At 43.7% G+C, this 27,790-nt stretch overlaps 1 protein-coding gene across 12 annotated transcripts in view; it reads right to left on the bottom strand.

The window, feature by feature from the left end:
• The window catches only part of MSRA (methionine sulfoxide reductase A), a 461,700-nt gene that overhangs the window by 205,416 nt on the left and 228,494 nt on the right, over positions 1 to 27,790 (bottom strand). For all 12 annotated transcript variants that reach the window (XR_010159154.1, XR_010159155.1, XM_016959072.4 and 9 more), the window contains one exon: positions 7,017 to 7,121. Coding sequence is in view for 10 of the 12 variants with exons in the window: in XM_016959072.4 (XP_016814561.1) it covers positions 7,017 to 7,121 (105 nt within the window). In the remaining 2 variants the exon portion in view is untranslated. The remainder of the gene's footprint in view (positions 1 to 7,016; positions 7,122 to 27,790) is intronic.

Below are 27,790 nucleotides of genomic sequence, written 5' to 3'. Positions count from 1 at the left end.
ACTGTGGTATGAGCCAAAGTTGGAAAGGCAAGTGCCAATCAGGTAATCCCAGGCCACACTGGCCACTGTAAAGAGTCTGGATCTCATCCCAAAGAAACCGGGCAACCAGCAAAGCGCTTTAAGCCAGAGGGGGCCACAGCTGGTTTTGTGTTTTTAACAGGGCATTATGGAGCAGGGAATGAGAAAGGGTGAGACAGGCCAGTTAGTAAACTACTGGAGGACCTACGTGGTCAAGTGGATAGAGAGAAATGAGGCCTGTCCGCACAGCGAGTGCCGGGCCGATCTGGTTCACAGCCATGACATCTCTGACCCCAGGGTCCACACTCTTAACAACAGGTTTGATTAAAGACGTTTTAATTAAGGGAACATTGTAATTAAGGCTTTCAGAAGGGTGACTGGGAGTTCATCACCAGCTTATAGTTGAAGGCTGTGCTAGTCAAGACATAGGTTCAGCTGCTGTAGAAAATGAGAATAAGAAGGCTTCAATGAACCACAATAGCAGTACTTTAAACAAGAGTTCTTGCCTAAAGATCCAGCCTGGGATGGTGACTCCGGCTCCTCCATCTTGCAGCTCTAGCAGGACAAGGGTCAGGCTCCATCCCTGGGCTTCGTGATGGTCCACCACTTCAGCCCCACACTGACTTGTGGGAAGGGAGGAAGCGGAAGAGAATGCCCCTTCCTCTAAGGCCACAAACCCAGAAGCTGCACGCTGTCACTTCTACTAAGGCCCCCACAGTCAGAATTTAGACATGTGGCCATACTTAGCTCTAATGTGTCTGAGGGATTTTGTCTTTATGGGTGGCTGCACACCAGCTAAAATTCTTAAACTACACAGGTGGGGGAAACCCTAATATTGGGGTCAACCAGCACTCTCAGCCAGAGGCCTCTGCAAAGGCCACTGCTCCCCAAGGAGTAAACCAGAGCAGTTTCCAGAGCACAGTCCTCTGGGAAGGCTTGGAGTTGCCACAAAAGGTCCACGCATCCACCTGTGCAGCAGGCAAGATCTAGAGCCTGGAGAATGCATTATGTGTACAATAGTTCGATTTTCCAGAAGTACATGACGTGGAAGTGGTGAATACAATAGGCATGCAATTTAAAGTATAATTAAATCCATAGTAGCATTTTAATACATTTGCTTTTTTAAATATACTAAAAGCACAATTGTTATCACTGGAGGATCCATAAAAATGTGCATCCCAGCTGGGTGCAGTGGCCACATCTGTCATCCCAGAACTTTGGAAGGCTGAGGCAGGTGGATTGCTTGAGCCCAGGAGTTCGAGACCAGCCTGAGCAACAGGGCAAAATCCATCTCTACCAAAAATACAAAAAATAAGTTGGGCATGGTGGCGTGCACCTGTCATCCTAGCTACTCAGGAGGCTGAGGTGGGAGGATGTCTTGAGCTTGGGAGGCAGAAGTTGCAGTAAGCCAATTGTGCCACTGCACTCCAGCCTAGGTGATAGAGCAAGATCATGTCTCAAAAAAAAAAAAAAAAAAAAAATTGTGCATCCTTCGAAGAGGTCTTCCTAGTCAGGAAGCTTAGATTCCTCTAGTGTAGGGAAAAGAAAATAGACCTGAGCTTTAGACAGAGCTGCATCCAAATACTGCCACTAACATTAAGCAAGATTGTGAGTCTTCTGGAACCTCATTGCTCCTCTTCTGCTAAGCAAAGACAATGATCCTTACTTCACAGGCTTATGGTCAGATTTAAATGAAATTAGGATTATAAAACATCTATCGCTAAGACTGGCCCCTAAGAGGTGCTTAGTAAATGTTGCTCTCCCTTGCTCCAGGAGTGAGGACAGCAAGATGGGTTGCAACTGAGAAATCAGATTTAGTGGGTGAAGTCACACAAAACTGAAGACTCTCTGCCTGGTGTACCTGTGGCTTGGCTCGAGGCACTCAGTCTGTGCCCCGTGTCCTACGCAGGACTAGGAGGTCTGAATTGTGTTATTCATGCACAGGTCATGCTAGTTAGGAGGATACAGACCAGCCATGAAATGCTGGGAACCTGATCCAGTTCTTTAGATTACTCTGTCAGAAGAAACCTTAAGGAGGCTTTTGAGCAAGGATCCACCAGCCTCATCACCACTGTCGGCACCAGCAAGGTCCCAGAAGACAACATAAACAATGCTGAACTCTTTCCAACCAATGCAGGAGACACAAGAATCTCGGTGGGTAGAAAACCCACACTTTAGTAGATGGAGGGTAAATACCCAGACAAAGAATCAAGGGCAACACAGATGTAAGAATAAATGTAAAATTAAAATCTGATGGAATTGTATTGTTGTGTTGAAAAAGACGTAACAACAATACCTGGCACTGGCATGGCACCTATACCATTTTCATGTTATTTTCACACTATTTTATTTAAATCCTACATCAGACCATGAAGTCGGCAGTATAGACATTATCATCCCTTTTTGTGTAGATGAGAAAAACGGAGGTTCAGGTTGGGTAAGTGTCCTGGCCAAAATCATGTGGTTGGGAAGGGGCCAACCAGGGACCAGAACTCAAATCTCCTAAATCTCAGGCACCTACCATGTTGCCTGGAGACAGTGGGAGTCTGGGTACCCCATGGCCAGAAATGTACACCTGCCAGTCTATCCTCAGGAGCCTAAAGGAACTGTCTTCATCCCATGAGTAAGAAAGAAGGCCAGAATAGCACCTATTGGCTTAAACAGTGGGATTCAAATGTTTCAGCAAAAGTAGAGGTTCTGTGGTAATTGGTAAATGAAAAGAAAAGACTATTCCACTTACGGACCACATGAGTAATGATGCTAGCATGTCTGTCATTCCTCCTTAGGCTAATCCGTGGAGTGGCATCCTCTTCAGACTCACTGTCTAGTGGCTGTGGAATAACAGGTCTCGGGCCTCACCTATACCTTAAAAAGCCTACACCTTCCAATCTCTCACTTACCAGCTTTGCTCCCTCCAAAATGGCAGAAGGCTAGGCACAGTGGTTCATGCCTCACGGCCTGTAATCCCAGCACTTGGGGAGGCCGAGGTGTGTGGATCACCTGAGGTCAGGAGTTTGAGACCAGCCTGACCAACATGGTGAAACCCCATCTCTAGGAAAAATACAAAAATTAGCTGGGTGTGGTGGCGGATGCCTGTAATCCAAGCTATTCAGGAGGCTGAGGCAGGAGAATCACTTGAACCTGGGAAGCAGAGGTTGCAGTGAGCCAAGATCGCACCACGGTACTCCAGCCTAGGCGACAGAGCAAGACTCCATCCAAAAAAAAAAAGGAAGAAAACATATGGGGACTTCATCTAGATGTCCATTAGGGCAGATACTATGAGAGCTACTTCAGCACCTTGAAGCAGGAAAGACATGCTGAATGTTCTCTGTTTAGCCTATGCCATGAAGATCTGATTTAACTGGAAGGGGACTCTAAGCTTACATTCTTGCTGTTTCTACTACAGTAAGACCATTGACATCAGCAAGAATCTCCACATTTGCAAATATCAGTGTAGATACTGCTTCTCCTATAAAATGCAGTGAATTATAACTAAAAAAATTTAAGGCCCCTTCAAGTCCTTAATGACTTTACAAAAAGGTACTAAAATCTTTCAACATGCTAATTAAAATACATTTCTTTTGAGTCACATTTCTGTGGAAATCATGTTTCCTGGGCACATCTTCACATCAAATGTCAATGCCTTTTCAACTTCTACACAAGTTTTGTCTTTTTGTTGATAAGCAATTCTGGCACAGGCAAGAGCATTGCTGGAGTAGTTTTAGTAATCACTTTTGTTTCTGAAAAGAACCTGGAGTGGACTACTGCCTCACAGATCAGAGTCACCACCAAATCCAACCTGCTGCTCTCTTTGAAAATGTCCATTTTCTGAGTAAGAACAGTCAGTCTTACATATCTTCACCACCCTCATCTTCTCTAGTGGCGGCTTTCTTTTCAAGACCAACTTTTACTGTGAAACGTGACAGGTTGCCATGTGACCTCAAGTAGAGATTTAAGCAGCTGTGGTCAGATGTGGTGAGTGAGTGATAGCCAAGTTCATTTGTAGCCTGGCTCTCCCCTGCCTCTGGTCCATCCTTCGAGGAGCAGGCTTCAAATTCTGACCTTGGAAAAATGACACTTGACACGTGTCATTGTTTTTGGACCTTCAGGGTTCCCCAGGAATATCAACTCCATTGATACCAGAGTTATTCTGAACTTAAGGGTTGGTTATTGTTTGTTTTTTGCCTTTAATGTTCAAGTGCTAACACATACTTGTTTTAATGATTTCATGTTAACATTTAGCCTGTGGTCTTATGCGCATTTATCTGTATGCTCACTTGATCTCAGCATATTGGAATTAATTATTTTCTTCCTGTAGGAATATATTTTCCATGTGCATTAACCAAGAGGCTGGATAGTCCTGCGTATCCCAGATGCCTTAGTGATTTAGTACACCTGGTGGCTAGGCGCAGTGGCTCACGCCTGTAATCCCAGCACTTTGGGAGGCCAAGGAGGGTGGATCACTTGAGGTCAAAAGTTCAAGACCAGCCTGGCCAACATGGTGAAACCCCAACTCTATTATAAACATGAAAAATTAGCCAGGTATGGTGGCACGCACCTGTAATCCCAGCTACTCAGGAGGCTGAGGCAGGGGAACTGCTTGCACCTGGGAGGTGGAGGGTGCAGTGAGACGCGATCACGCCACTGCACTCCAGCTTGAGCAACAGACTAAGACTCAGTCTCAAAAAAATAATAAAATAAAAAACAAAAACAAAAAATAAAAGGGCACCTGGCAAATATAATGGGCATAAGATTGTTTGGATTGAATGGGTGGATTGGTAAGGATTTTTGTTACTGTTACATGTAATAGAAACTAAAAAACTAGCTTAAGAAAAACAAAGCCAGTGGAGTAGAGGTTCCTGATGGAGGATCTCTCGCCCTACCCTTAACTAACCATCATCCCCTGCCCTTCCTTACCTCTTCCTCATCTCTGGGGACGCCACTGACCTATGGAAGGAGATGGTCCATAAGAGAGGCAGAAGGGTGGGGACCATAGATTGGAGGGGTCCTGGGGCAGTCAGGGTTGCTCTGGTGTTGAGGAGTGGTTCTCTGAATTCAGCTGGGGAGACTGGATCACGCTACAACCTTAGGCATGCCCTTGCCTTGTTTTGGTCTCCATATTACCACCTATGATGTGAAGATCTGGAAAATCTTTTTTAACCCCAGAGACGCCACCATTACAAACACAGAGCCCATGGAAGGCCAAATGATGAACAGAGAGGTGAGTTCTCCCAGCCCAAACCCTCATCACAGTAGTATTCCCCCTGAGGTTCAGGGGCCGGTATTAGCAACCCAATTAATCAATGAAGATGTGATCAAATGAAAGCATTTAAGAGCGGTATGGAGAGAGAAGCTGACGACAGACTTGGCCTTCTTTACAATTCTGCCAGGCCTAAGCCTAAGGAGATTCTATCAGGACGTGGCATTGCAGTTGGCCACATTAAAGGACACAGACCCGACCTGTCACCTACATGACCTCAGGCCTTGCCTGGGTCTCTGATACATGTCTTCATTGATAATTTTGGAACTCTTATCATCTTCCTCTGACCCTTGACTTTGACAGTCAAATGGCTGAACGTCTGCTCCATCTGGATTGATGACTTACGAGAACGAGCGACTGGCTGTCACCACCCTGATTTATGATCCTCGCTGCAGAGCTTCCTGCAGAACCAAAGCAATCTAGGCCCGCAGACCTGCCTTCCCACACGAAGTGATGTCCCATATCCCAAGTTAGGGTGACACGTGAACCTTCTGATTAGAGTGTTCTTGTCCTACCGGTTCTTTCCCTACACTGCCCCATACCTCATCCCTCTTCCACCAGGTACCCATTCCCCCATGTCAAACCAGACTTCGTTGTCATGGAAATCGTGCCACCGGCCTCCTTCCTAGGCCCAGACCTCTAGGCCCCCACCTGCCCTGATAGATCTGCGTGGATCCTGAACCTGCCTCACCCTGCTCGAGTTTGTCACTTTGCTGCTCTTGCCTCATCTCTGACCTTTGACCTCTGGCAAAAAGCCCTGGAATGGGATGGTTCTTAGAACCAGCACTCAGGACCCACCAACCTGTGCTGCTACAGGCATATGAAGATTCCACCATGAAGCAGAATTTACATTTGGAGAAAAACTTCACTCATCAAGAAATAACACTGCATACCCACTACACAAAAATCTGACACCAAAGGGAAAATACTTTCGTGAAACAGACTGACTGCCAAATGAAGAGGGTTTGTAAAAAACCACATCTATTGCATAGGACTTTTCAGTTCATAAGCTGCATAATATCAGATCATCACACTGGCAAAGCAGGGCCTGTAAGGCTGCTGGGATGCGATCTTGAAATTGCTTCATTATTGAATATTACAATGATATTTGCCAACATGGAATATTTCACTTGTGTATGCATTCAAATAAAATTTCCAACCACCATTGTTTATAGCCCAAATATATTAATATCTCCACATAACAAATTCCAAAGAGAACAAATGAAATATTTAAATGAGCAAGCTTTGTGGACCTAGTGAATACTGCATTTTACTTTATGTTCTTCTTTATCACCACATACATTTTTTTAAAAAAATCCAACCTGATAACGTCAAAAGACGAGAAAGGCTAAACTCAGAGAAATAAAGAAACCATAAATCAGGAAAACTTTGGAGCTGCTGGAAAGACACTTTAATTTTGTAGACAAAAGACTGCATTAAGGAGGAATAATGCAATAATCAAAGGTGAACGGATCGCTATTGTCTGGCGTCTTCCTCTGTGGGAATTTTCCCACCCCTGACAGCTGTAAGGGGGGCAGGGGCGCCGAATGTGGCTGTGCCTTTATTCTCTCACCCTTTTTCTCCCCAGCCCCTCCTCTCCTCCGTCAATAAATGTCTGCAATCATATTCTTGAGCTCCTGTGTGATTTCAAGGTTCATCTCTTCCATGCAGCTCAAACACTAATTATCCCAGCTGTAATTAGTAAGATAATTAAATACTGGCTCACTCATCACTCTACCTTGGGTCGGGTCGTGATTCTCCCAGAAGACCTTGAGCAGTTCCTCAAAACTGATGTGTTCTGGCTGGTACACCACTCGGACGACTTCTGCATGGCCAGTTTTTTCTTGGAAGAAACAAAACGTACAACCGAAATTTACTGACAACATCAATTTATTGCAAGTTTTTTGTTCACAAAAAAACAACAGACAAAAGCTGAAACTCTACCCTGTGAAGGAAGAATGGAAGGAGGATTAGACTTTAGCTAACAGTCTCTCTCAAGGCTCTGTTACTGGTTCTTTTTCCATAAAAGCATACAGTTCTCTTCTAGTGAGCTTGCTGCGATGACTTCTACATTGTGCTCTAATAAATTGTTTTAAGTTCATGAAAAAACAAACGTGGGTTTTCAGGTTTCTAAGCTCACTCAGGAAACCTTATGGATCCACCCTGACATAGCGCTCAAGAACTGAAACTCTGCAAAGGGAAAGAGCCAATTTATTTTTATCATCACTCCATGCTATATGTAGTGAGCTCAGCTGCACCACAGTGAGATGGTGCCAGGGAGAGAAACCTGTAAAAAACAGGCTGATCACTCGTTCACTTGAGATCAGTGAGTTAAGGAGGGACATACTTGCTGTGCTGTTAACACTGGGACAAAGGTCAGATTTAAATACCCAGCAGGGTTGGTAAGTGTTTTCTCAGCCTAATTCTTCTCTGTGGTAAACAATGATGGTGACATATGTCTATTTGCAGGATCCTCTGTTAAGTAGGCCTGTTCTCAGTGGTGGTCCTGGAGGTTTGGTGGATCAGGGGTGGTTATTTGCAGTACTGCTTGTACCTGTGAAATTCATGTCCTTCTTTATTTTATAGTCTTAGAGCATGGCAAATAAGAGATCCCTCCATACTAAGATCACTAGGCTATATAAATTTTTTATCCATCTGTTTTCAGTCACCTTATGTGTAGTAAAGAATTTGGCAAGCTGGGCACGGTAGTTCACTGTAATCCTAGAACTTTGGGAGGCCGAGTAGGGTGCATCACCTGAGGTCAGGAGTTAGAGACTAGCCTGGCCAATCTGGTGAAACCCCATCTCTACTAAACAAAAAATTAGCTGGGTGTGGTGGTGGATGCCTGTAATCCCAGCTACTCGGGAGGCTGAGGCACAAGAATTGCTTGAACCCGGGAGGGGGAGGTTGCAGTGAGCCACAATCGCGGCACTGCACTCCAGCCTGGGCAACAAGAGCAAAACTCTGCCTCAAAAAAAAAAAAAAAAAAAAAGAATAGAAAAGAAAAGAAAAGAACTTGGCCTTGCCCAAAGAGAGGTCTGGACTTTTGTCCTCAGCTTCTGGAAGATAATGTGTGTCACATCCAATGCTGGGCACACTAGGTCTCAGGATGGAACCAGCTACATCCAATTATCCTAGGGTGAGAGTTGGCCATGCTACAAAGACCAACCATGCGAATTCAGAAAGGGGCTTTGGATCATACAGTATCAGAACACCTGGAGACTGAGTTCAATCATGTGGGCAACCAATCAATCACTCGTATGCAATGGAGCAACAATAAAAACTCTGGACAGTGAAGCTCAGGCAAGCTTCTCTGGTTGGCAGTATTCTGCATATTGTTACACATAGACACCAAAAGCTCAGCACAACCTGACTCCAGGAGAGAAGACAACAGAAGCATTTGGAGCCCTCCCAGCCTCCACCTGATGCCTTTCTTTAGCTAATTGTGAGCTGCATCCTTTCCCTGTAAGACGCTGTAACCATAAGTATAACAGCATTCAGTGAGTTCTGCAAGTCCTTCTAGCAAATTATCAAACATGTGGGTGGTTTTGGGAATCCCCTGAACTGGCACCTTAATCTGCAAAAGTGTCTTCCAATATATTGGTCATCTCACTTTAATTCTCACAACTGTCCAATGGTGCAGGTAGGGAAAGTAGAAATCCTCATTTTACAAAATGAAAAACAATGACACATATAAGTTAGATTTGCCCAAGGTCACACAGCTAGTGAATTTCTGGGCCATAACCTGAAAAACAAAAACATACCTTCTGACTTCTGGTCCAGGGCTCTAACCAATACATCAAAGGAAAGAGCGCAAGGTGAACATTTGGAACATGAACCCAGAAAAGAAAAGAAATCTATTCATTATCTTTAATTTGATCTTTTTGTTAATATTTAAATTTCCTCTGATGGTAGAAACAGTATTTGCAGATAACATTGAAGCTTAGAAAATGTGAGGAAGTATAAAACAGAAAATACAGGCCAGGTGCAGTAGCTCAAGCCTGTAATCCCAGCACTTTGGGAGGCCAAGGCAGGTGGATCACTTGAAGTCAGGAGTTCAAGATCAGCCTGGCCAACATGGTGTAACCCCGTCTCCACTAAAAAGACAAAAATTAGCCAGGCGTGGTCATGGGTGTCTGTAATCCCAGCTACTAGGGAGGCTGAGGCAGGAGAATTGCTTGAACCTGAGAGGTGGAGGTTGCAGTAAGCCGAGATCGCACCACTGCACTCCAGCCTTGGCAACAGGGTGAGACTCCATCTCAAAAAAAAAAAAAAAGAAAAAAGAAAAAAGAAAATACAAATCACCTATACTCCTGCCACATAAGCACTATCAATAAATTTTATGAATCTCTTCCTGGGTGCCTACCAGATGTGTGCATGCACACGTGCACGCACACACACACACACACACACAAATTTCTTCCACTACATTCATTACAGCATGCTTTTCTCTCTTACCACTATATTGGGAATACTTCCCCATGTCACTAAAACTTTTAGAAAACACCATTTATAATGAATACACAACTCCCCATCAGATGGTTGTCCAACTACTTATTCAATCATTCCTTGTCATTGGGCAATTAGACTGAAATATATTTTTATCCATAAATGTAAATATTTTTCCATGCTTCTGAAGCTGCCTCAAGCCTTAGTTATATAAATGGAATTTCTAAATCAATGTTTCTAAACATTTTTAAATTTCTTGATGCCTAGTTCCAAACTGCTTTTCAGTAAAGTTGACCCAGTTTTCTCTTTCCATTGGCAGCATTTTTGAGGGCCAGTCTCAGTCACCATTACAACATTTTTTATCCTTGGCAATTCATAGCTGGAAGATAGGATTCTATTGTTTTATTTAGGATGAATTTATATTATTAGTGAAGTAAAACATAAATTTCATGGTTATTAGCAATTTTAATTTCTTCTTTGCTCTAATTGGCATGTCCTTTTATACTGGGTTATTATTATATTAATATTTTATTATTAATTGGCTAGTCCATATAATTTTAATTCAAATACTATAGTCATTCAAGTTAGCATCTAAACAGATTTTACGCTAAAAGATATGAAAAGAATGACAGTGGAGAGTTTGGGGAAAAGATACAGTAGGTATAATAATGTGATTGTAAAACCACTTTTGCTCTAGTTGAACATATTATTTTGTAATTTGAAATGTTTAAATAAGTGATTCAACTATATAAGCATTAAAAATCTCTGAATATTAAAAATGGTAATATGTTATCACCGTGACAGATATATTTGGCATGAAAAACATTGAAACCACACTAAAATATAAGTAAAAGACGTAAACAGGCTATTTCTTCTCAATTTACATGTATTTCTTCCTATGTGAAGAAATACATGTAAATTGAGACATGCAAAATGCCAACATTTTTAGTTATCAAAATGAAAGCAAATAAATGCATATTCAAACACTAACATATTATCTCTTATCACATTTAATAAAATTGCTTAGAAGCATCTTAGTGCTGTTGAGGATACAATGAAATGGTGCCCTTACTTGGCTAGTGACAGGGTAAAATCACTAAATCTGTTCTGAAACCCCACAGGTGTATGTAGCAAGAGCCACAAAGACGCTCATTTACCTTGATTAAGTGATCCAGGAAATCCATCTCAAAGGTATAACTTCAACTAATAGAAAAGATATATACATGCACAAAAAATTCACTCTGTCATTATTACAATGGTAGAATACTATAAGAAATACACAAGCCAAACAAAGGGAAACAAACATGGTATACTCATAAGATGAAGTTTCATAGAACCATTAAAATACCACATATTTTACTATCCTACACATGGTGAAAGCTGTTACTTTATGATTTAGTGAACAACAATGATATGGTAGCCACTTATCTACTTGATATCATTTAATGCTCATTTTTTTCCTATTTTGATAAAATGAACATAACATAAAATTTACCATCAGATTAAGTACATTCACAATGTTTTGCAATCATCACTAATCATCCAGCTCCAGAACTCTTTTCATCTCGCAAAACTGGTATTCTGTAACCATTAAACATCAACTCCCCTTTCCCGCTCCCACTGGACCCTGGCAACCCCCTTTCCACTTTCTTGTCTCTATGGATTTGACTTCTCTAGGGACTTCCTATAAGTGGAATCCACTATTTGTCTTTTTGTGACTGTCTTATTTAACTTGGCATAATGTCCACAAGGTTCATCCATGTTGTTGCATGTGTCTGCATTTTCTTCCTTTTTAGGGCTGAATAATATTCCATTGGGTGTATTTTGTTTGTTTATCCATTCATCCATCAATGAACATGTGGGTTGCCTCTACCTTTTTACCAATGCAAACAATGCTGCTGTGAACACAGACATACAAACATTGCTTACAACGATTTTGCCAGAGACATATGGTCCCCATTAAACAAATGAGGAAATCAAGGTCTCCCTATGAGTTTTTTCACACAACAGTGAGGAGGTAAGAGGATTCAGTCATAAGCGAACCAGGTTTCAACCGGAGATGAAGCTCAACCTCCTATTATGACCTGAGCTTCTGAATGGAGAAACCTGAAGCCATGAAGTGACAACAAATGTCACACAGGCTGTAGCCCAGATAAGAAATCACAGCTGTGTGGTAACTGACACGAGGCTGTCAAGAATATTTTATGGGATTAGGCTCTTCTTTCATGACAGCAATATGGGGTCAGGAAAGATTTCCACTCGCCAGCAAACACTTTCAGACATAATCTGCCACTGACATTATTTGTGGAGAGGTTTAAAGAAGCTTGGTTGTTTAAAAGAAACTACTACCATTCAAATTCAAGATTCATTTGCCTTGACAAACAGCACAGTGATGCCCTTGCCAAACTCACCTTTAAGTTTCTTTACTTTATTTCTCCAAAGTAAAAGAACCTGTGTAAAAATACACAGTGCAAATGATCAAAAGGATTAAGGGACTCAGAACCACTTACAGAAATGCCCACACTTTATAGGAACCGGCCAACGTGCTAGGCTAATTTCATTCCAGAGACCAATCTGCAAATACTTTCTTGTGCTTCCAGAGATGAAAGGCCAGATCTTAAAAATACTTCAAGCCGTGTCTTCACATAACATCGCGCACATAGCATGATAGATGTGACGTGCAAACATGCTTGTTAACAATTCACAGCAGCATTACGGGGGCTTTAACATTGCTGTTCAAAAATATCTTGAAAGAAAAAATGAAAAGGATGATGTCCTCTCTAAGCATCTCCCTCCACTGCCTTACCCCACAGCCCCAGAGGAAGATGAACAAATGCAGAGGGGTTGATTAAAGGCAGCCATTCCTTGGATTAGACGAAGCATCCAATCCAAGAAGAGACATACGAGCATGACCTGGGGCCAGGACAATCAGGCATTCTGGGGTCATCTAGCTACATGGAAGCTAAGTCATCCATGGAACCAGGTGCCTTCAAAGAGAACCCCGAGATAAGTCAACCAATGTTTACAGTCCTCCAGCACAGCTTCCTATCCACGGAGAAAATGTCACCTTTGATTCTTCCAGGGTAGGATAATTAGATTTTGCTACTGTTAGGCTGCTGGGACAAGAACAAGAGAGCAGGGAACTGGCCCACGCAGTAGATAAGAACAGAAGAGAGAGCCGGTGAGCTGTGGTGAGATGCCAGTAGGTAGTGGTGAGGACTCAGATTGTCAGGGTTGGCCTCCTGGCTCTGCTGCTGGGCAGGTGCATGACCTTGGCGGGGTCTGGGAGAGGAGGCAAAGCAGGTCCACACCACAGCTCCCTGGCAAATGAGCCATGCCTTTCCTCGGGACCCACACCCATGCTGGGGGGCCTTTATCTACCCAACCACTCTATGCACAGTTTCTTCATCTGCAAACTGGGTGATTAGTGCCTGGCACATGGGACGTAAGTCTCTACATCTTATATTATTCTCAGTTGTATTATCATAATTATTCTCTAATCAGCCGTGATGACATGGGGAAAATTGGAATAGAAGTCACAAGAAGTAGCTTAAACCATCATTCCAACACAGAGTTTAATACCTTTTTGACTGTGATCCCGGGTGTCCTACTTTTTTAGATGGGAATAAAATATCTCTGTGACAAAACAAAGATTAAATGAGGTCATCTGTGGGAAAGTATTTGGGAAGCGTAAGGCTCTCCATACACAAACACGAGGTTTCTATTGTTATTGCTATTAACCTTTTGTGTTTCCGTACAAGGATGCCGCCCCCATTAGGACTCAACTCTAGGAGAAAACACAAGATTTAAGGACGCCTCCTTCTTATCAAACTGAATTTTATCTCTGTAAGTGCCTCACTCCAATTTATCCATTCATTCATTCTTCATTCATTCTAGAAGTCTCAGTTGTGTATACTACTGGTCTGGGCACTGAGCTTCCTCTGTTGGAGACTGCGGCTCAGCCTTCATCCACACCCTAGAAAGGCCCAGATTCTCACTCTTTTGATGAAGTGGCAAAAGGGAAAAATCGCATTTCTCAAAGCGATTACCCAGTCTAGAATCAGAATTTTGCTAATTCTTTTTCTTTTCTAGTTTCTTATTAAGCCAGGTTTAATGAGCAAGTGTTTAATCCAGCCAGAAAGACACCTCCGAAAGAGGGGCTACAGGAGCAAGAGCTGAGGTTGGAATCTTGCCTCCCTGGAGAGGCTGTTTCCCATGGCACCCTGTCAACGATTTCCTCTGACAAGAACCTTTGTCCACCAGAGTCCATGAGACCTGGGAGAGGGCAGAGGCACCGGGGCTGAGCTGGAGGAGACGCTCCCACTGCTGCCTGGGCTGCAGATCCAGAGTACAAGTCCACCTCTCCAGGGGGTGCCAAGTGACCACAGGCTGGGACAGGCTGCCAGCATCATGGAACATGATGGCAACTCAGACTGGAGTTGAGAATGACACCCCAAGTTCTCCATAGAAATGGTGGTGCTTCGCCAGCAGGGAAGCAGGTCTTATGTAGACGAGATTTGGGAGGGAGGCCAAGCAGAGCCGTCAGAACCAAGAGCAGCTTGGCCTGCGTGGGGTCCCAGGTGGGGCTCATCTAGACGGACCAAGGGGGCCTCCAAGGGTGACTGGGCCAGCAGCCCAGGCCCACGTGGTCTGTGTAGATCCTCAGGTCCCTGTGTGAGAAGGAAGGAGTAAGAACGAGAGCAGAGCCTGTGCCTTCCGGAGAGGCTTCGTGGGGACAAGAAATGGGAAATGAGAGAGGCAGCGCAGTGCGACGGTCCCCCAGCAGGTTCCTTAAAGGGGTGTGTCCACTGCTTGAGCCTTGAAGTCAGGTGGAGCTGAGGCCATGGTGCCCAGCTGAGGAGCAGGCGTCCCTGAGAACCCAATGCCCCGGAACTTATCTGAGAATGTAGCAAGACAAGCAGTCTCATTGCCCAAACACAGTAGGCAAAGAGCCAGGAAATTAGCTTAAAGGCAGTTTAGAGACGGGAGCAGCAGGGATCTCTAGATCTGTCCTGCCGCCCAGGAGTGCCTGCTATGTAAGTCCTAATAAACTCATCTATCGCCAAGCTGGACTTGTCCAAGTCATTCTTTGGTCTCTCAGCAACCTCCCAGTTTCTGGGAAGGTCTTTCTATTCAATCCAGGTTTTTCTCATACCAGAGACACAGAAATGAGGCCCACAGGCAAGACCTGTGCACAAAGCCCCCGCCCCCACCCCTCCCAAGCCGGCCCTGGTCCCGGTGCTCAGGGTTCCTGGACTCCGTGCTGCTGTGGGGAAGGTTAGGGGAGGACAAACAACTGGTTCCTCAGAAAACAGCCCAGCTGAGTGGGTGCCCCTCCAATGTGAACGGGGCTCTGCTGTAGCCCGCAGTGCAATGACAGCCCTGTGCAAGGAGGTCGGTCACACTGTTCCCCCACGTCCCTACTAGCCATAGACTGCCACATTGCAGTCAGCAGGATACCTATCTAGACAGATGGCTGGGCACCACCCAGACCAAAGGAGCATGGAGAGGAGAGCTCAAGAACTCGGCTTGGGAGCCAGAGTGCCCGAGTTGCCACCCTGGTCACTTAGCAGCTGTGTGACTTTGGCAAAGCTTCTTCCTCTATGGGCTTTAACTTCCTTAACTGCAAAATGGGGACACTGATAGCACCCACCTCAGGGGACTGTCATGATGATTAGCTCAAAACTCCACGGGAGGCATTTGAACAGTCTCGCCCAGCACAGGCAGAATAACTCAGCCAGTATCCCCTTTCTTCATGGCAGCATCGCTAGTATCATTTGACTGCTACTGTGACTTGGTTCCCAATGTCCTTGGTCAGGGAATCTATGTCTAAAAGTTTCCCAAAATGATTCTTTTTAAAAATTATTTACTTATTTATTTACAGATAGAGGAGTCTCACTCTCTTGCCCAGGCTGGAGTGCAGTGGTGCAATCTCGGTTCACTGGAACCTCCACCTCCCAGGTTCAAGCAATTCTGCCTCAGCCTCCTAAGTAGCTGAGATTATAGGTGCATGCCACCATGCCTGGGTGATTTTTGTATTTTTAGTAGAGATGGGGTTTCGCCATGTTGGCCAGGCTGGTCTCAAACTCCTAACCTCAGGTGATCCTCCCACCTCGGCCTTTCGAAGTGTTGAGATTACAGGCATGAGCCACCATGCCTGGCCCAAGATGATTCTTAGTGGTAAGGAAGGGTTGTGAACCACTGGTCTAGAGCGCCACAGATCCTTGAGTAGCCAGCTCTCAGCCTGTGCTCTCCTGTGTCCCAGCACCTGCTGTCCCAGTCATCAGGAGACTCACAGGAACCCCAGAGGGCAAGGAGGAAGAGAAGGGGAAGGAAAGGGAGGGAGGAGAGGGAAGGGGAGGAAGCAGGAGGGGAGGAAGGAAACAGGAAAGGAACCCTTTACGGACACCTGCAGTACAGCTGAGGAAGAGGTTGGGGAACCAGAGACACGTCAGACCTTTCTTCGCTGTCCAGGAGATGATTCCCTAGTAACAGTCACCACAGTGCTATCCAAAACACAGTGCTCATACAAAATCATTCAAATATCAAGTGGGGGAGGCTGGACTGAGGCCCAGGCTAAGATGCTCAGAGATGCAGATGCCTGGAGGAGAGCACTGGTGGGCGCTAAGCAGTCACGCCTGAGCAGTCACACGCATACCGGGACGTCAGACGCACACAGAGGAAGCGGTCACGGTAGATGACTTGTGGGGCGGGGAGGGCATCCAAAGCAAGAGCAGGAATCCAAATGGAAGCAGTAGCTCATCTTTGTTGTTGCAAAGCCACAAAGTGGCTCATGAGCTTACCCACGCACCTGGCCACCATGGGAGCTGCTTAGCTGGCCCATGATAGGTATGGCACACCCCTGATGCAATCCTATAGGGACAGGAACCTCAGACTCTGCCTTCAGACAGTGTCCTGTGCCCTGCAAAGCCTCTAGATCCATAGACTCATGTCAGCATTGCAGCCACCCTTGGCCATTGGGGTAAATGCGCCTATGTCCATTTTACTGAGAGGAAAGCCAAGGCTCAGAGCTCACGAGGGACGGAGACAACCCCAAGCCTAGCCAGAGGCCAACAAGCCCTCCTCCTTGCTGCTTCTCCACACCTGTCATCTCTGTCCCCTTCCCTGGGGCCTACAGGAGCCCTTGGCTGGCCACTAGGGCCCTCCATCACTGGTATGACAGCAACCTGGTTTCCCCCACCCTCCCCAGGCCAGGCTAACCCCTCACACCCACCACCGGCTCCTGCTGTCCCCAGCCTGTAGGGCTCGCCCACCAAGCCCTCTCTGCCCTCAGGGTCACCCCAGCTCCTGCTGTCCCCAGTCCACAGTGCCCCAGGCTACCCACAGTCCAAGCCCTGCCTGCTTTCAGGGTCCCCTTGAGTCTTGCTTCCTCCAGGAGGCTTCTCTGAGCTGGGGACCCCAGGAAGAGGCGCTGTGCAGGGAGAGAGCCCGGCCAGTGCGATTCTGTGGGACTGACTTTGTCAGAGCAGGGCTCCTCCACTGAGTCACCTCCCCTGGGGTCCCCCACCGGGTGGCTGTGAAGAGGACCGACGGTGGAGGGAGCAGGCAGAGTTCAGCAAGGGCAGGGAGAGGAGATGCAAAAAGTGGTGTTTCCATCCATACCCGGCCCTGCTGCCCCGTCTTATTCTACTTGGGATCAGTCCCATGCGGTGCAACCTGTGAGTGCTCAGTGCTTACAAGTATGTGCTTAGTGACATTGGCTCTCCTCTGTACACCCCAGGACTGGGCATGTGATGTGATGTTAATAAAGACGTATGGGCCGGAGGAGCCCTCGTGCTGCATCTGCCCACCACTCACTTACCCTTCATCCGGACGGGGCATCTGTATGGACCCCAGCTCCATTCACCTGCCAATGACCAGTCCCTAGATGGAATCCCACATGCACACTGCACTCCAACCCTCTGTCCCTAACCACTGAATTCTACGGAAACCTCACTACAAATCCTAAAGTGGATGTGGCTACTATGCAGAGAAAGGTATTAGACACAGCTAATGCAACTAGAATACTTTACTATATGGGCCAGCACCATTTTATTTATTAATTAATAAATACTGATCAAATGCCTGCTAAGCTCCATGCACGGTACTGAGCACTGAGGATTCCACGGTGACTAATGTAACGATGGTGACAACAAACAACCCTTGTGCCACGGGAACTGCCTAGAGTCCGAGTCCAGGTAAGAAACTGATCTTTAAAATAAAAAGACTTGACTTAGTTTATTTATCCTATAAGCAAGATGGAGGGGAGAGGGAGACATAGTAATTTTTTTTCATTAAATAATAACCATTCTTCAACCTCCCTCATCCTTTCCCTGCCAACCAGACTTATCCAAACCGTTAAACCAAATCAAAGAGCACACAGAATGATCCAGGTGTTTGAAGGGAGAAAGGGGCGAGGGTGGGTGAATAATACCTCCCCTTTTCCCACACGAGATTCAAAACACTACTTTTCTCTTGCTAATTAACTACAAAGAGGTAAGATGTCAGCTCGGTTTCATCTCCAGCTCCTGCGGATAGAAAATGTGATTTCCAACAATGTACTCATTATAAAAAAAAAATCCTAATACATCAAAATTGGATGCCCTGTGGAGTTCATTATAGGATTTGAGGAGTGTCTATACTGTCATTTTATCTTGGCTTTTTTTTTCTTTTGTCTCATTCGTCACTTAAAGTGTCCGATGAGAAACATAAGCTTTAAAAAGCATCCTATTGATTGAAAAGTAGAAAAAAAATACTGGTGGAGCAATTGTGAATTTTTTTTTGTTGTTGGCCCGCCATGGGGAGACACGATGGAGAATTTATGATCCTCTGGTGTATATTTTATACAGACATATCCTTCAGAGATTATGCTCTCAGAGGAGTGCCATAAACACAGCTCAGTACTGGATCAAGAAAAGTCTTCAAGAAAGCAGTCAATGGCAACCGTTAATTCTTTGTGCACTGGAGGTTTCTAACTGGTACAAAGAAAACCAGTAGGTAGAAGTAGGTAACTAGGATAGCAGTGAGCCACTCCCTAGTTTCTGTATCCAACCTGCTCATTACAGAGGCTGGCCTTCACACCCAATGCTAACCCTTTGAGCTGGATTTTCCAGAATAAGAAGGGTACAAAAGGACCTGTGCCCATTTTCTAGACTGGCACCAAACTCCCACTCTGCTGCGAAACAGGCAGGGATGATAAGATATGGGCAAAACCAATCTGTCAAGCAGGGACCATGGTATCCTTGCAGCCAAGAGAACCAATGCAGTTTATTAAACGGCCTTTTAATATTAACAAGGGTATTGCACACTGAGAAACTATGATTCCTTGATGCTACTGAATTATACCACCAAGTTTAAAAAGAGGTCTGTGTGTGCCTTGTTGTCAGTGGGCTACAGAAGAAGAGTGGTTCACAATTTAACAACTTAGAATTCCTTGTGGAACTCTGAAACATACTCTCACGCCTCCCCCTCCACCCCACCAATGGAATTCCGATACAGGAGAGCTGGGGGCAGGCCTGGCATATGCATTCTCACAAAGCCCCATGGGTGCTTCTGATGCAAAGCTGGGAAAGGAACCACGAACTTGGGCATCTGATGTATGTGGCTAAACCACAAAGGAGGAAATGGACAGAAGATTTTTTTTTTTAACAAAGTCTCAGAATTGTAAGGGACGTGAAAGGTCATCTAGCCAAATGGCATACTATATAGTTTAGCCCACTCCGACCTCCAGATGACCATTTCAACACTGGGCACTCTCTAATTCTCAAAGTAGTTCATGCCACTATTGGGATGTCCTAATTGCTAGAAATCCATGCCTTTATTAAGTCAACTTCTGCCTCCTCCTACTCACAGTCCAGGCAGTGCTTCTTGGGACCTGCTCACTCCTCCACGATGGCTTTTAAGAAGGCTGAAGGCATTTACTATGGGCAAGTAAACGGCACTGACTTTGGAGTCTGAAGAACTACACTGAGTTTTTCTACATTTGAGGGCATAATCTGCTAGAGAGGCCACTTAACTTCTCTTAGCCACAGGCTGCTCATCTATAAAATGGGCATACTAATATCTGTCCTATCAATCTTAGAAGATGGTTAAGAGCAATAACAGACATAAAGGGGAAAGCACAAAGCACTTTGGGAACTTACCAGAGGTAATCAAATCTTATAACTCCATATACTAATAATGATCAACCATGGCATCGCAGAACTTCACTATGAGATGCCAGAAGATTTCAAATGTTTAGGATCTATGTTAGTACAAACGGAACAACATGGACGGCTCTCCAAGCAAAGATAGGTTTCTCTGGGTAAGTTGTCAAGGGTACGTTTTCCTAAAAGTGTCTGTGTTCCACCTCAGTTAAAAGACAACTAGAGAGGCCCTATGAGCATGATAATAGAAGGGGTCTTTGAAATCAAGTCCAATACTTTTTCATATTCTTCAGAAACTATTCTAAACTCTCCATGGGATGGATGAGAAAAGGCACTCCATACCATTTGATAGCACAACAGGGTGACTATAGTCAATAATTTAATTGTACATTTCAAAATAACTAAAAGAAAATAAATGGATTGTCTGTAACACAAAGGATAAATGCTCGAGGGGATGCAGACCCCATTCTCCATGATGTGATTCCTACACACTGAATCCTGTATCAAAACAGCTCATGTACCCCATAAATATATATACCCACTATCTTGATACACAAGATAATATGCCTATCATCTCGTATACCCCATAAATGTACCTACTATGTACACATAAAAATTAAAAAGAAGGCTGGGTGCAGTGGCTCATGCCTGTAATCCCAGCACTCTGGGAGACCGAGGTGGACAGATTATGAGGTCAAGATATCAAGACCATCCTGGCCAACATGGTGAAATCCCGTCTCTACTAGAAATACAAAAATTAGCCAGGCATGGTGGCAGGCACCTGTAAACCCAGCTACTCCAGAGACTGAGGCAGGAGAATGGCTTGAACCTGGGAGGCAGAGGTTGCAGTGAGCCGAGATCATGCCACTGCACTCCAGCCTGGCGACACAGCGAGACTCCATCTCAAAAAAATAAGATAAAGTAAAATAATTCAAAAAGAAAAAAGGAAAAAAAAAAAAAAAAAAAGAAATGGCACTCCTATTGAAGCTCACCACTTCAAACAACGTGGCTGCTTGCACCATTTTTGCCAGAGAGCTACTTCATGTCATCCAAAGAAAATGAAAATTGCCTATTCATTCTGCACATTAGCCACATTATAGTTGCTTTTTAAGTGTATATGGTAGTAACATATTCTCCCAACTTGGATAGTACATTATTTACAAACACCTCACATAGGAAGGATGTGGCAGGATCGCGCAGGAAGCATGGCTCTAACTATTAATAATAAATGTAAGTATATTTTTAGTCTAAATATTTTTTTTTAAAAATGGAACTAAGAACCAAGCCTTCAGATTTGTTTATAACTTGGACCCACACTGAAATACTGTTGGTGGTCTGAGGAAAGTCTTGGCCTTGCCTCCTAGACAGTGCCAAAAGCATCAGTTATTTTACACCCCCCCCCCAAAAAAAATCAGTCCAACAGCTTTATCTTAAAAGCATGCCAACAAAACAAGCAACTGAGGCTTAAGAACTTTATAAGTGACTATGTAAATATCAAATAGGAACTCTTTAGAATATCTGCACAGCACCAAACCACCTGATTCTATAAATTATGATTTCTCAATAAGGGTGGTGTCGCTTCAAGGGAGCAAAAATCGGTTCTTAGGGGACAAAAATATCTTACATATGAAAATGGCTATGGCTTCTAAAGGGCCACAGTAACTAGTGGTATATAGTATATCTGTGGTATTAAATTTAACAGAAGGGGATTGGGGGAGACAAGAGAGAAATGTCTAAAAAGGCCGCTTAAGGCGACTATAATTTTTTTAAAGCCTGAAAAACAGTAGTCTGATTGAATCAAATATCAGTACAATCAAAATGGTGACCAAACCAACTATAATTCCAGCCTCATTTTCACTTTTGTATGGGGCTCGTAATACAACATCACAACCACATCAGGGATTCATTCACTAAGTATTTACTAAACCCTACCATGAGCTCTGAGCACTCTCTGGGATGCAGCCAAAATGGGATTAAGACAGGTCCTGACCTCAAAGAGCTCACAGTCTAGGAGGGCAGAGAAACAAGCAAATGGCAACTCCAGGATGAAGCAATTACTGCTGGAGAAGGGTAGTCTCAGAGTTCAGTGACACACCTTGAGAACGCAGGGACGACTTTACAGAGGAAAGGGTGACTCTAGTGCTCTACCGTGGTCCCCTTGACCCCTGGGTCTCCCTTATTCTTGGCAACTTCACACCTGTAGGATATCCAGGTCTGAAACAAAAATGGAGAGCATTCAGCTAGACTACGTGCCTTTGCCTGTCATTATTTTAACTTATGAGGGAAACAAAGCCCTGAGCAAAAATTCACCAGACCAAGACACTAATAGTAAGTCCAACGCATGAGAACGGTGTGTGTCTCAATGGGGTTCTCTCAGTAACAAACACCAGAGGCCCCACTTCTGGACTTAGGTAGCTTGTTCTGTATTATTCCGAACTCTGCACTGGACTTTTCCTGACTTGAGATTCCTGGTTACTCTGTAAGCGTGGGATGATGATGATACCTTAGATTGCTGTAACACTTTTGTAGCTCATAAAATGCTTTCAGATGCATTAATTGCCTATTAAATCTTCATGGGAGCCCCATGTATTATGTTGTCTGTTTTACATTTCAAAGATGAGAAAACTAAGCCTCAATGAGGCCAAATTATTTGCTTAATTCAGGTCAATCAGGGCCCAGTAGGTTTGATTCCATAATTTCATGCTTTCTCCCCATAAACACTGGAGCTAATGGTAACTACTAAATTATTGCTACCAACGGCTTCGTATAGATGCAGATTCGGCTGTAATTCGATTGATATTGGGAATCTTTTAGCCTTGACTAGTAGATCTCTGATGATAGTCAGTAATTAACGTAGGAGCCCCAAGACATGCCCTCAGGAACACACCAAACGTTTCAACAATGAAGTGCTGGGAAACTGTGCCAAGGGCACTGGCACCGTAGCCAGAATATTTGATTTGGACAAATCGCTTAACCTCTCTGAGTCTCGACTTCCCTGTCAGCACAGCAGTTATAATAAAAACGCCAAAAAGGTATGCTATAAAGATTACATTATACACGTGTGTGCACACACATGTGCATACACACAGGCTTTAACTATAAAGTGTGCTGATACTTAGTTTCTCTACTCATTCTCTCTGTCCCAGCCGGACAGGCCAGGAATTCAATACATGTGAGCCTTCAATCTTGGCTTGAAGCCAATGATAGGAGAAATCCAAAGACATGTGATACACTGAGCCTGCTCTTGGGGAACTCACCCAAACACTGAAAACACAGGATAGAAAGTGTTAGGTGCCATGGTAGGGGCACAGACAAGTGCTTTGGTTTAATGGAGACAGTATATCTAACTGGATGTTTGTATTAGTCTGTTTTCATGCTGGTGGTAAAGACACACCCAAGATTGGGCAATTTACAAAATAAAGAGGTTTAATCCTACTTACAGTTCCACATGGCTGAGGAAGCCTCACAATCACAGTGGAAGGCAAGGAGGAGCAAGTCACATCTTACATGGATGGCGGCAGCAGCGGGCAAAGAGAGGAGTGCTTGTGCAGGGAAACTTCCCTTTTTATAACCATCAGATCTCATGAGACTTATTCACTATCATGAGAAAAGCACCAGAAAGACCTGCCCCCATGATTCGATTACCTCCCACCGGGTCCCTCCCACAACACATGGGAATTCAAGATGAGATCTGGGTGGGGAGACAGTCAAACCATATCAACGTTGAAAAACGGGAACTACTTAGACACACACAGGTAGAGGTAAGAGTGTTTCAGATGTTGAAAATGACGAGCACCGTAACACAGGAAGAAGATCCTAGAATGGAAAGGATGGCTTAGATTAACTGAGCCACACCATTCCTGCTGGCAGACACGGTGCCCAGTGGCCACAGTATCAGAACCTCGCAGCTCCCTCTGACATGCCTGCACCATGAAGCTCCCTCCAGCTAAGGGGTACCCTTACCCAATTAGTTGTGACTGTTCCCAAACTGGTTTAGGCCAATTGCACTTTATCTTCTAATTAGAAATTTTAATTAAATGTCACACATACAGAAATAAAAGCAGAAAAAGAAATACAGCTTTGTTTCTATTAAAATTAATTTTTAATTTTGTTTTAAAAAAAGAACAAAACTGTCATTTAAGATAACATAGATAAGCTTAGATGACATTTTATGAACTGAAACAAGCCAGACACAGGAAGATAAATACCACATGTTCTCTCTCATACGTGGAAGCTAAAAAAGTTGATCTTATAGAAGTAGAGTGGTTACCAGAGGCGGGGAAGGAGCGGGGGGAAGGGGATATAGGGAGAGACTGGTTAACAGGTACAAAATACATTGAGATGGGAGGAATAAGTTCCAGTATTCCAGAACCCTACTGACTGACTATAATTAACAATCATTTATTGTATATTTTCAGACAGCTAGAAGAGCAGCTTTTGAAGGTTCCCAACACAAAGAAATGATAAACGTCTGAGGTGATGGATATGCTAATTACTCTGATTTGATCATTACACATCGTATACATGTATGGAAACATCACCCTGTACTCCATAAATGGGTACCATTTTTATGTGTCAACTGAAAATAACAAAACCAAAAAATAAAAAATAAGGGAAATGCTTTAGAAAGCTCAATAAAAGAAAGTTGTTAAAAATACTGTCAAATTAAATGCAGGCAAGACTACTCCGTAAGATTGGGAAGGGTGGTTGTCAAGGGCTCGGAGAAGGGGGCATGCAGAATTGGTGTTGAATGGTCACAGAGTTTTGGTTTCACAAGATGAAGAGAGCTCTAGGAGTGGATGGTGGTGATGACTGCACGACGAAGTGAATGGGCTCCATACTAATGAACAATACACTTAAAAATGGCTGTTAGTAATTTTTATGTTACGTGTATTTTTCCAGCTTTTTTTTTTTTAAAGAAAAAAAGATTGGAGAGGAAGTCATGAAAATCTAGATAAATTCTCTGTTCAAGTTGCTATATGAATGTCTTTAAATTCTCACTAGATTTTGAAGATGCAAAACTAGAGATCATTTGATAATAATAGTGGCAAACAGTGCTTGTTCTAGATGAGGCACAACTATAAATGGTTTACATATACTAACTCAACTAATTCTCCCATCAAGCCAATAAGAGCTATTTTCATTATATCCATTTTACAGATGAGGACAATTAGGCACAGAGAGGTTACATGGCACAGCCACCATCACACCACCACTGAGGGGCAGAGTCAGAACCCAGACCTCCATAATGTAGCTCCAGAATCTTCACTCCTACCTCCACACTGTGCTAAAGAAGGAAGATGAGGAGCCACTCCAAGTAGGGAGGGGACTCTAGGTCAAAGGAGACATACTGGACATGAATCCAATCTTTGGCACAATAACGTACATTTATTTTTCTTTTTTAAAGGTTTCTGTAAACCTTTTCCAAAAATGATTCATTCTATGCTGGGCATGCTGGCTAATGCCTGTAATCCCAGCACTTTGGGAGGCCAAGGCAAGTGGTTCACTTGAGGTCAGGAGTTTGAGTCCAGCCTGGCTAACATGGTGAAACCCCGTATCTACTAAAAATACAAAAAAAAATTAGCTGGGTGTGGTGGCGGGCGCCTATAGTCCCAGCTATTCGGGAGGCTGAGGCAGGAGAATTGCTTGAACCTGGGAGGTGGAGGTTGTAGTGAGCCGAGATTGTGCCATTGCACTCCATCTTGGGAACAAGAGTAAAACTCTGTCTCAAAAAAAAAAAGTAATAATAATAATGATTCATTCTCTCTTCAGTCAGTTTTTCTAATTAACCAATTATCACTAAAGAAAAGCAGAAAAGCAGTGGCAGGAATGTAAACTAGTACAACCACTATGGAAAACAGTGTGGAGATTCCTTAACAAACTAAAAGTAGAACTACCATTTGATCCAGCAATCCCACTACTGGCTATCTACCCAGAGGAAAAGAAGTCATAATACAAAAAAGATACTTGCACATGCATGTTTACAGCAGCACAATTCACAATTGCAAAATGCAGAACCAATCCAAATGCCCATCAATCAATGAGTAAAGAAACTGTAATATATGTGTGTGTGTGTGTGTGTGTGTGTGTGTGTGTGTATATATATATATGTATATATATATGAGATAGAATACTACTCACCCAAAAAAGGAATCAATTAATGGCATTCACAGCAACCTGGATGAGACTGGAGACTTATTCTAAGTGAAGTAACTCAGGAATGGAAAACCAAACATTGTATGTTCTCACTCATAAGTGGGAGCTAAGCTATGAGGATGCAAAGGCGTAAGAATGACAAAATGGACTTTGGGGACTCAGGGGGAAAGAGGAGGAAGTGGGTGAGAGAGAAAACACTACAAATTGGGTTCAGTGTATAGTGCTTGTGTGATGGGTGCAACAAAATCTCACAAATCACCACTAAAGAACGCACTCATGTAACCAAATACCACCTGTTCCCCCAAAACTTAAGGAAATAAAAATTTTTTTAAAAAAGAAAAGCAGTAGATAGGACATTTCTTCTATAGTTCACCCTAACTGGACAACACGAAGCAGCTTTAGTTGCTGGACAGGAGCACAATACTCCTAATAAATATGAAGAGGGTTCTGAAGGCAGCTAAAAATGATGTGCAATTTTTATATGACAAAATGCAGGATCCACCGTGTGATACTGAAATCTAAGAGAACGTCTGAATGCATCTTGCATGGTGTATTGGAATGGTAACTTCTGCAACAAACCTTTCCCAGCAAAGAGAAGGGTGAGTGTGTGTGTGTGTGTGTGTGTGTGTGTAATGTGTATATATGCAATATGATGTGTCTGCACCTATCATCTGAACTGGCTGGGCTTTTAGGAAAGTCTTTTGGACCAGGTTTAAGGAAGCTCTTGAAGTTAAGAATGGAATTTTCGTCTCTTTCATCTTCAAAAGCAGTCTGCAACACTATGCATTTTCTAAGGGTTAGGACTGGTCTCTAAATTTGGGGGGTTTTTGTGGAGGGAGGTGGAAGGAGGCTAATTACATACAAATCTTTTCCGCAACACAGTATATAGAGGAGAGCTGATGAAGTAACCTGCTTTTCGATGTTTTTGATGGAGAATTCTGAATTCCAGGATCAAGAGTACAGATTTGGTGTCAAGAAGGTGCACTGATAAGAGTGGAAGGTATATTTTCAAGATTACTTAGCAGCCCTGTGTTGGACACTTGGTAGTGATAAGGTCTGGAGGTATACTGAATACAAGGGCATCCCCACTCTTCCTGCTTTATGCTCAGCTCATATCGCCACCACTCACTGATCAGAGAACAGACGAGAAGGTAATGGTATCTTTGCATCAAGCACAGTGCCACTATGGCTGCTCTGTCACCGGAGACTACAGAGACAATAGGGCTGGACACCAAGGGGACACAGAATGGACACCTGTCCCCACAGTGTCAACTATGCTGGCAAATATGGCTTTGCTAGGTTTGCAGATAACAGAAAACATCTGGATCAATGACTTTTGTAGCTTTCATCTTGGCAGATATCCATTATGGAAGTCAGTATAAATTATATTTCTGGGCGATCAAAATAGCTTGATGAAAATAAGTTCAAAGTGACTTTCAAAATATAAATTCCAAGCTGCAGATAAATTAGTAATGATTTCTGCACTGTGTTCTCTATCTTGGCCCTTCTGCAAATTATGGACAATCCTACTTGTCAGGCACTTACTGTAGAGGTTGCTGAGAGGAGTATGTTTATAAAACTTGTTGGCTTTTGTGGATGAAAGGTTTTTGATTAGTACAAATTATAAATTATTACTATTCATTAGAAAGGACAAATGAATTATTTCAGCTCCCAATGCATCTCTGCCATCCACACACTATTGTACATGGGGGGAGAGTCTGGAAGAACCCACCTTGTTCCCAGCACTGTTATTACACAAAAC

This window comes from Pan troglodytes, chromosome 7, assembly GCF_028858775.2.
Source record: "Pan troglodytes isolate AG18354 chromosome 7, NHGRI_mPanTro3-v2.0_pri, whole genome shotgun sequence".
Taxonomy (NCBI): Eukaryota; Metazoa; Chordata; class Mammalia; order Primates; family Hominidae; genus Pan; species Pan troglodytes.
This window is presented reverse-complemented; position numbering and strand designations above follow the sequence as displayed.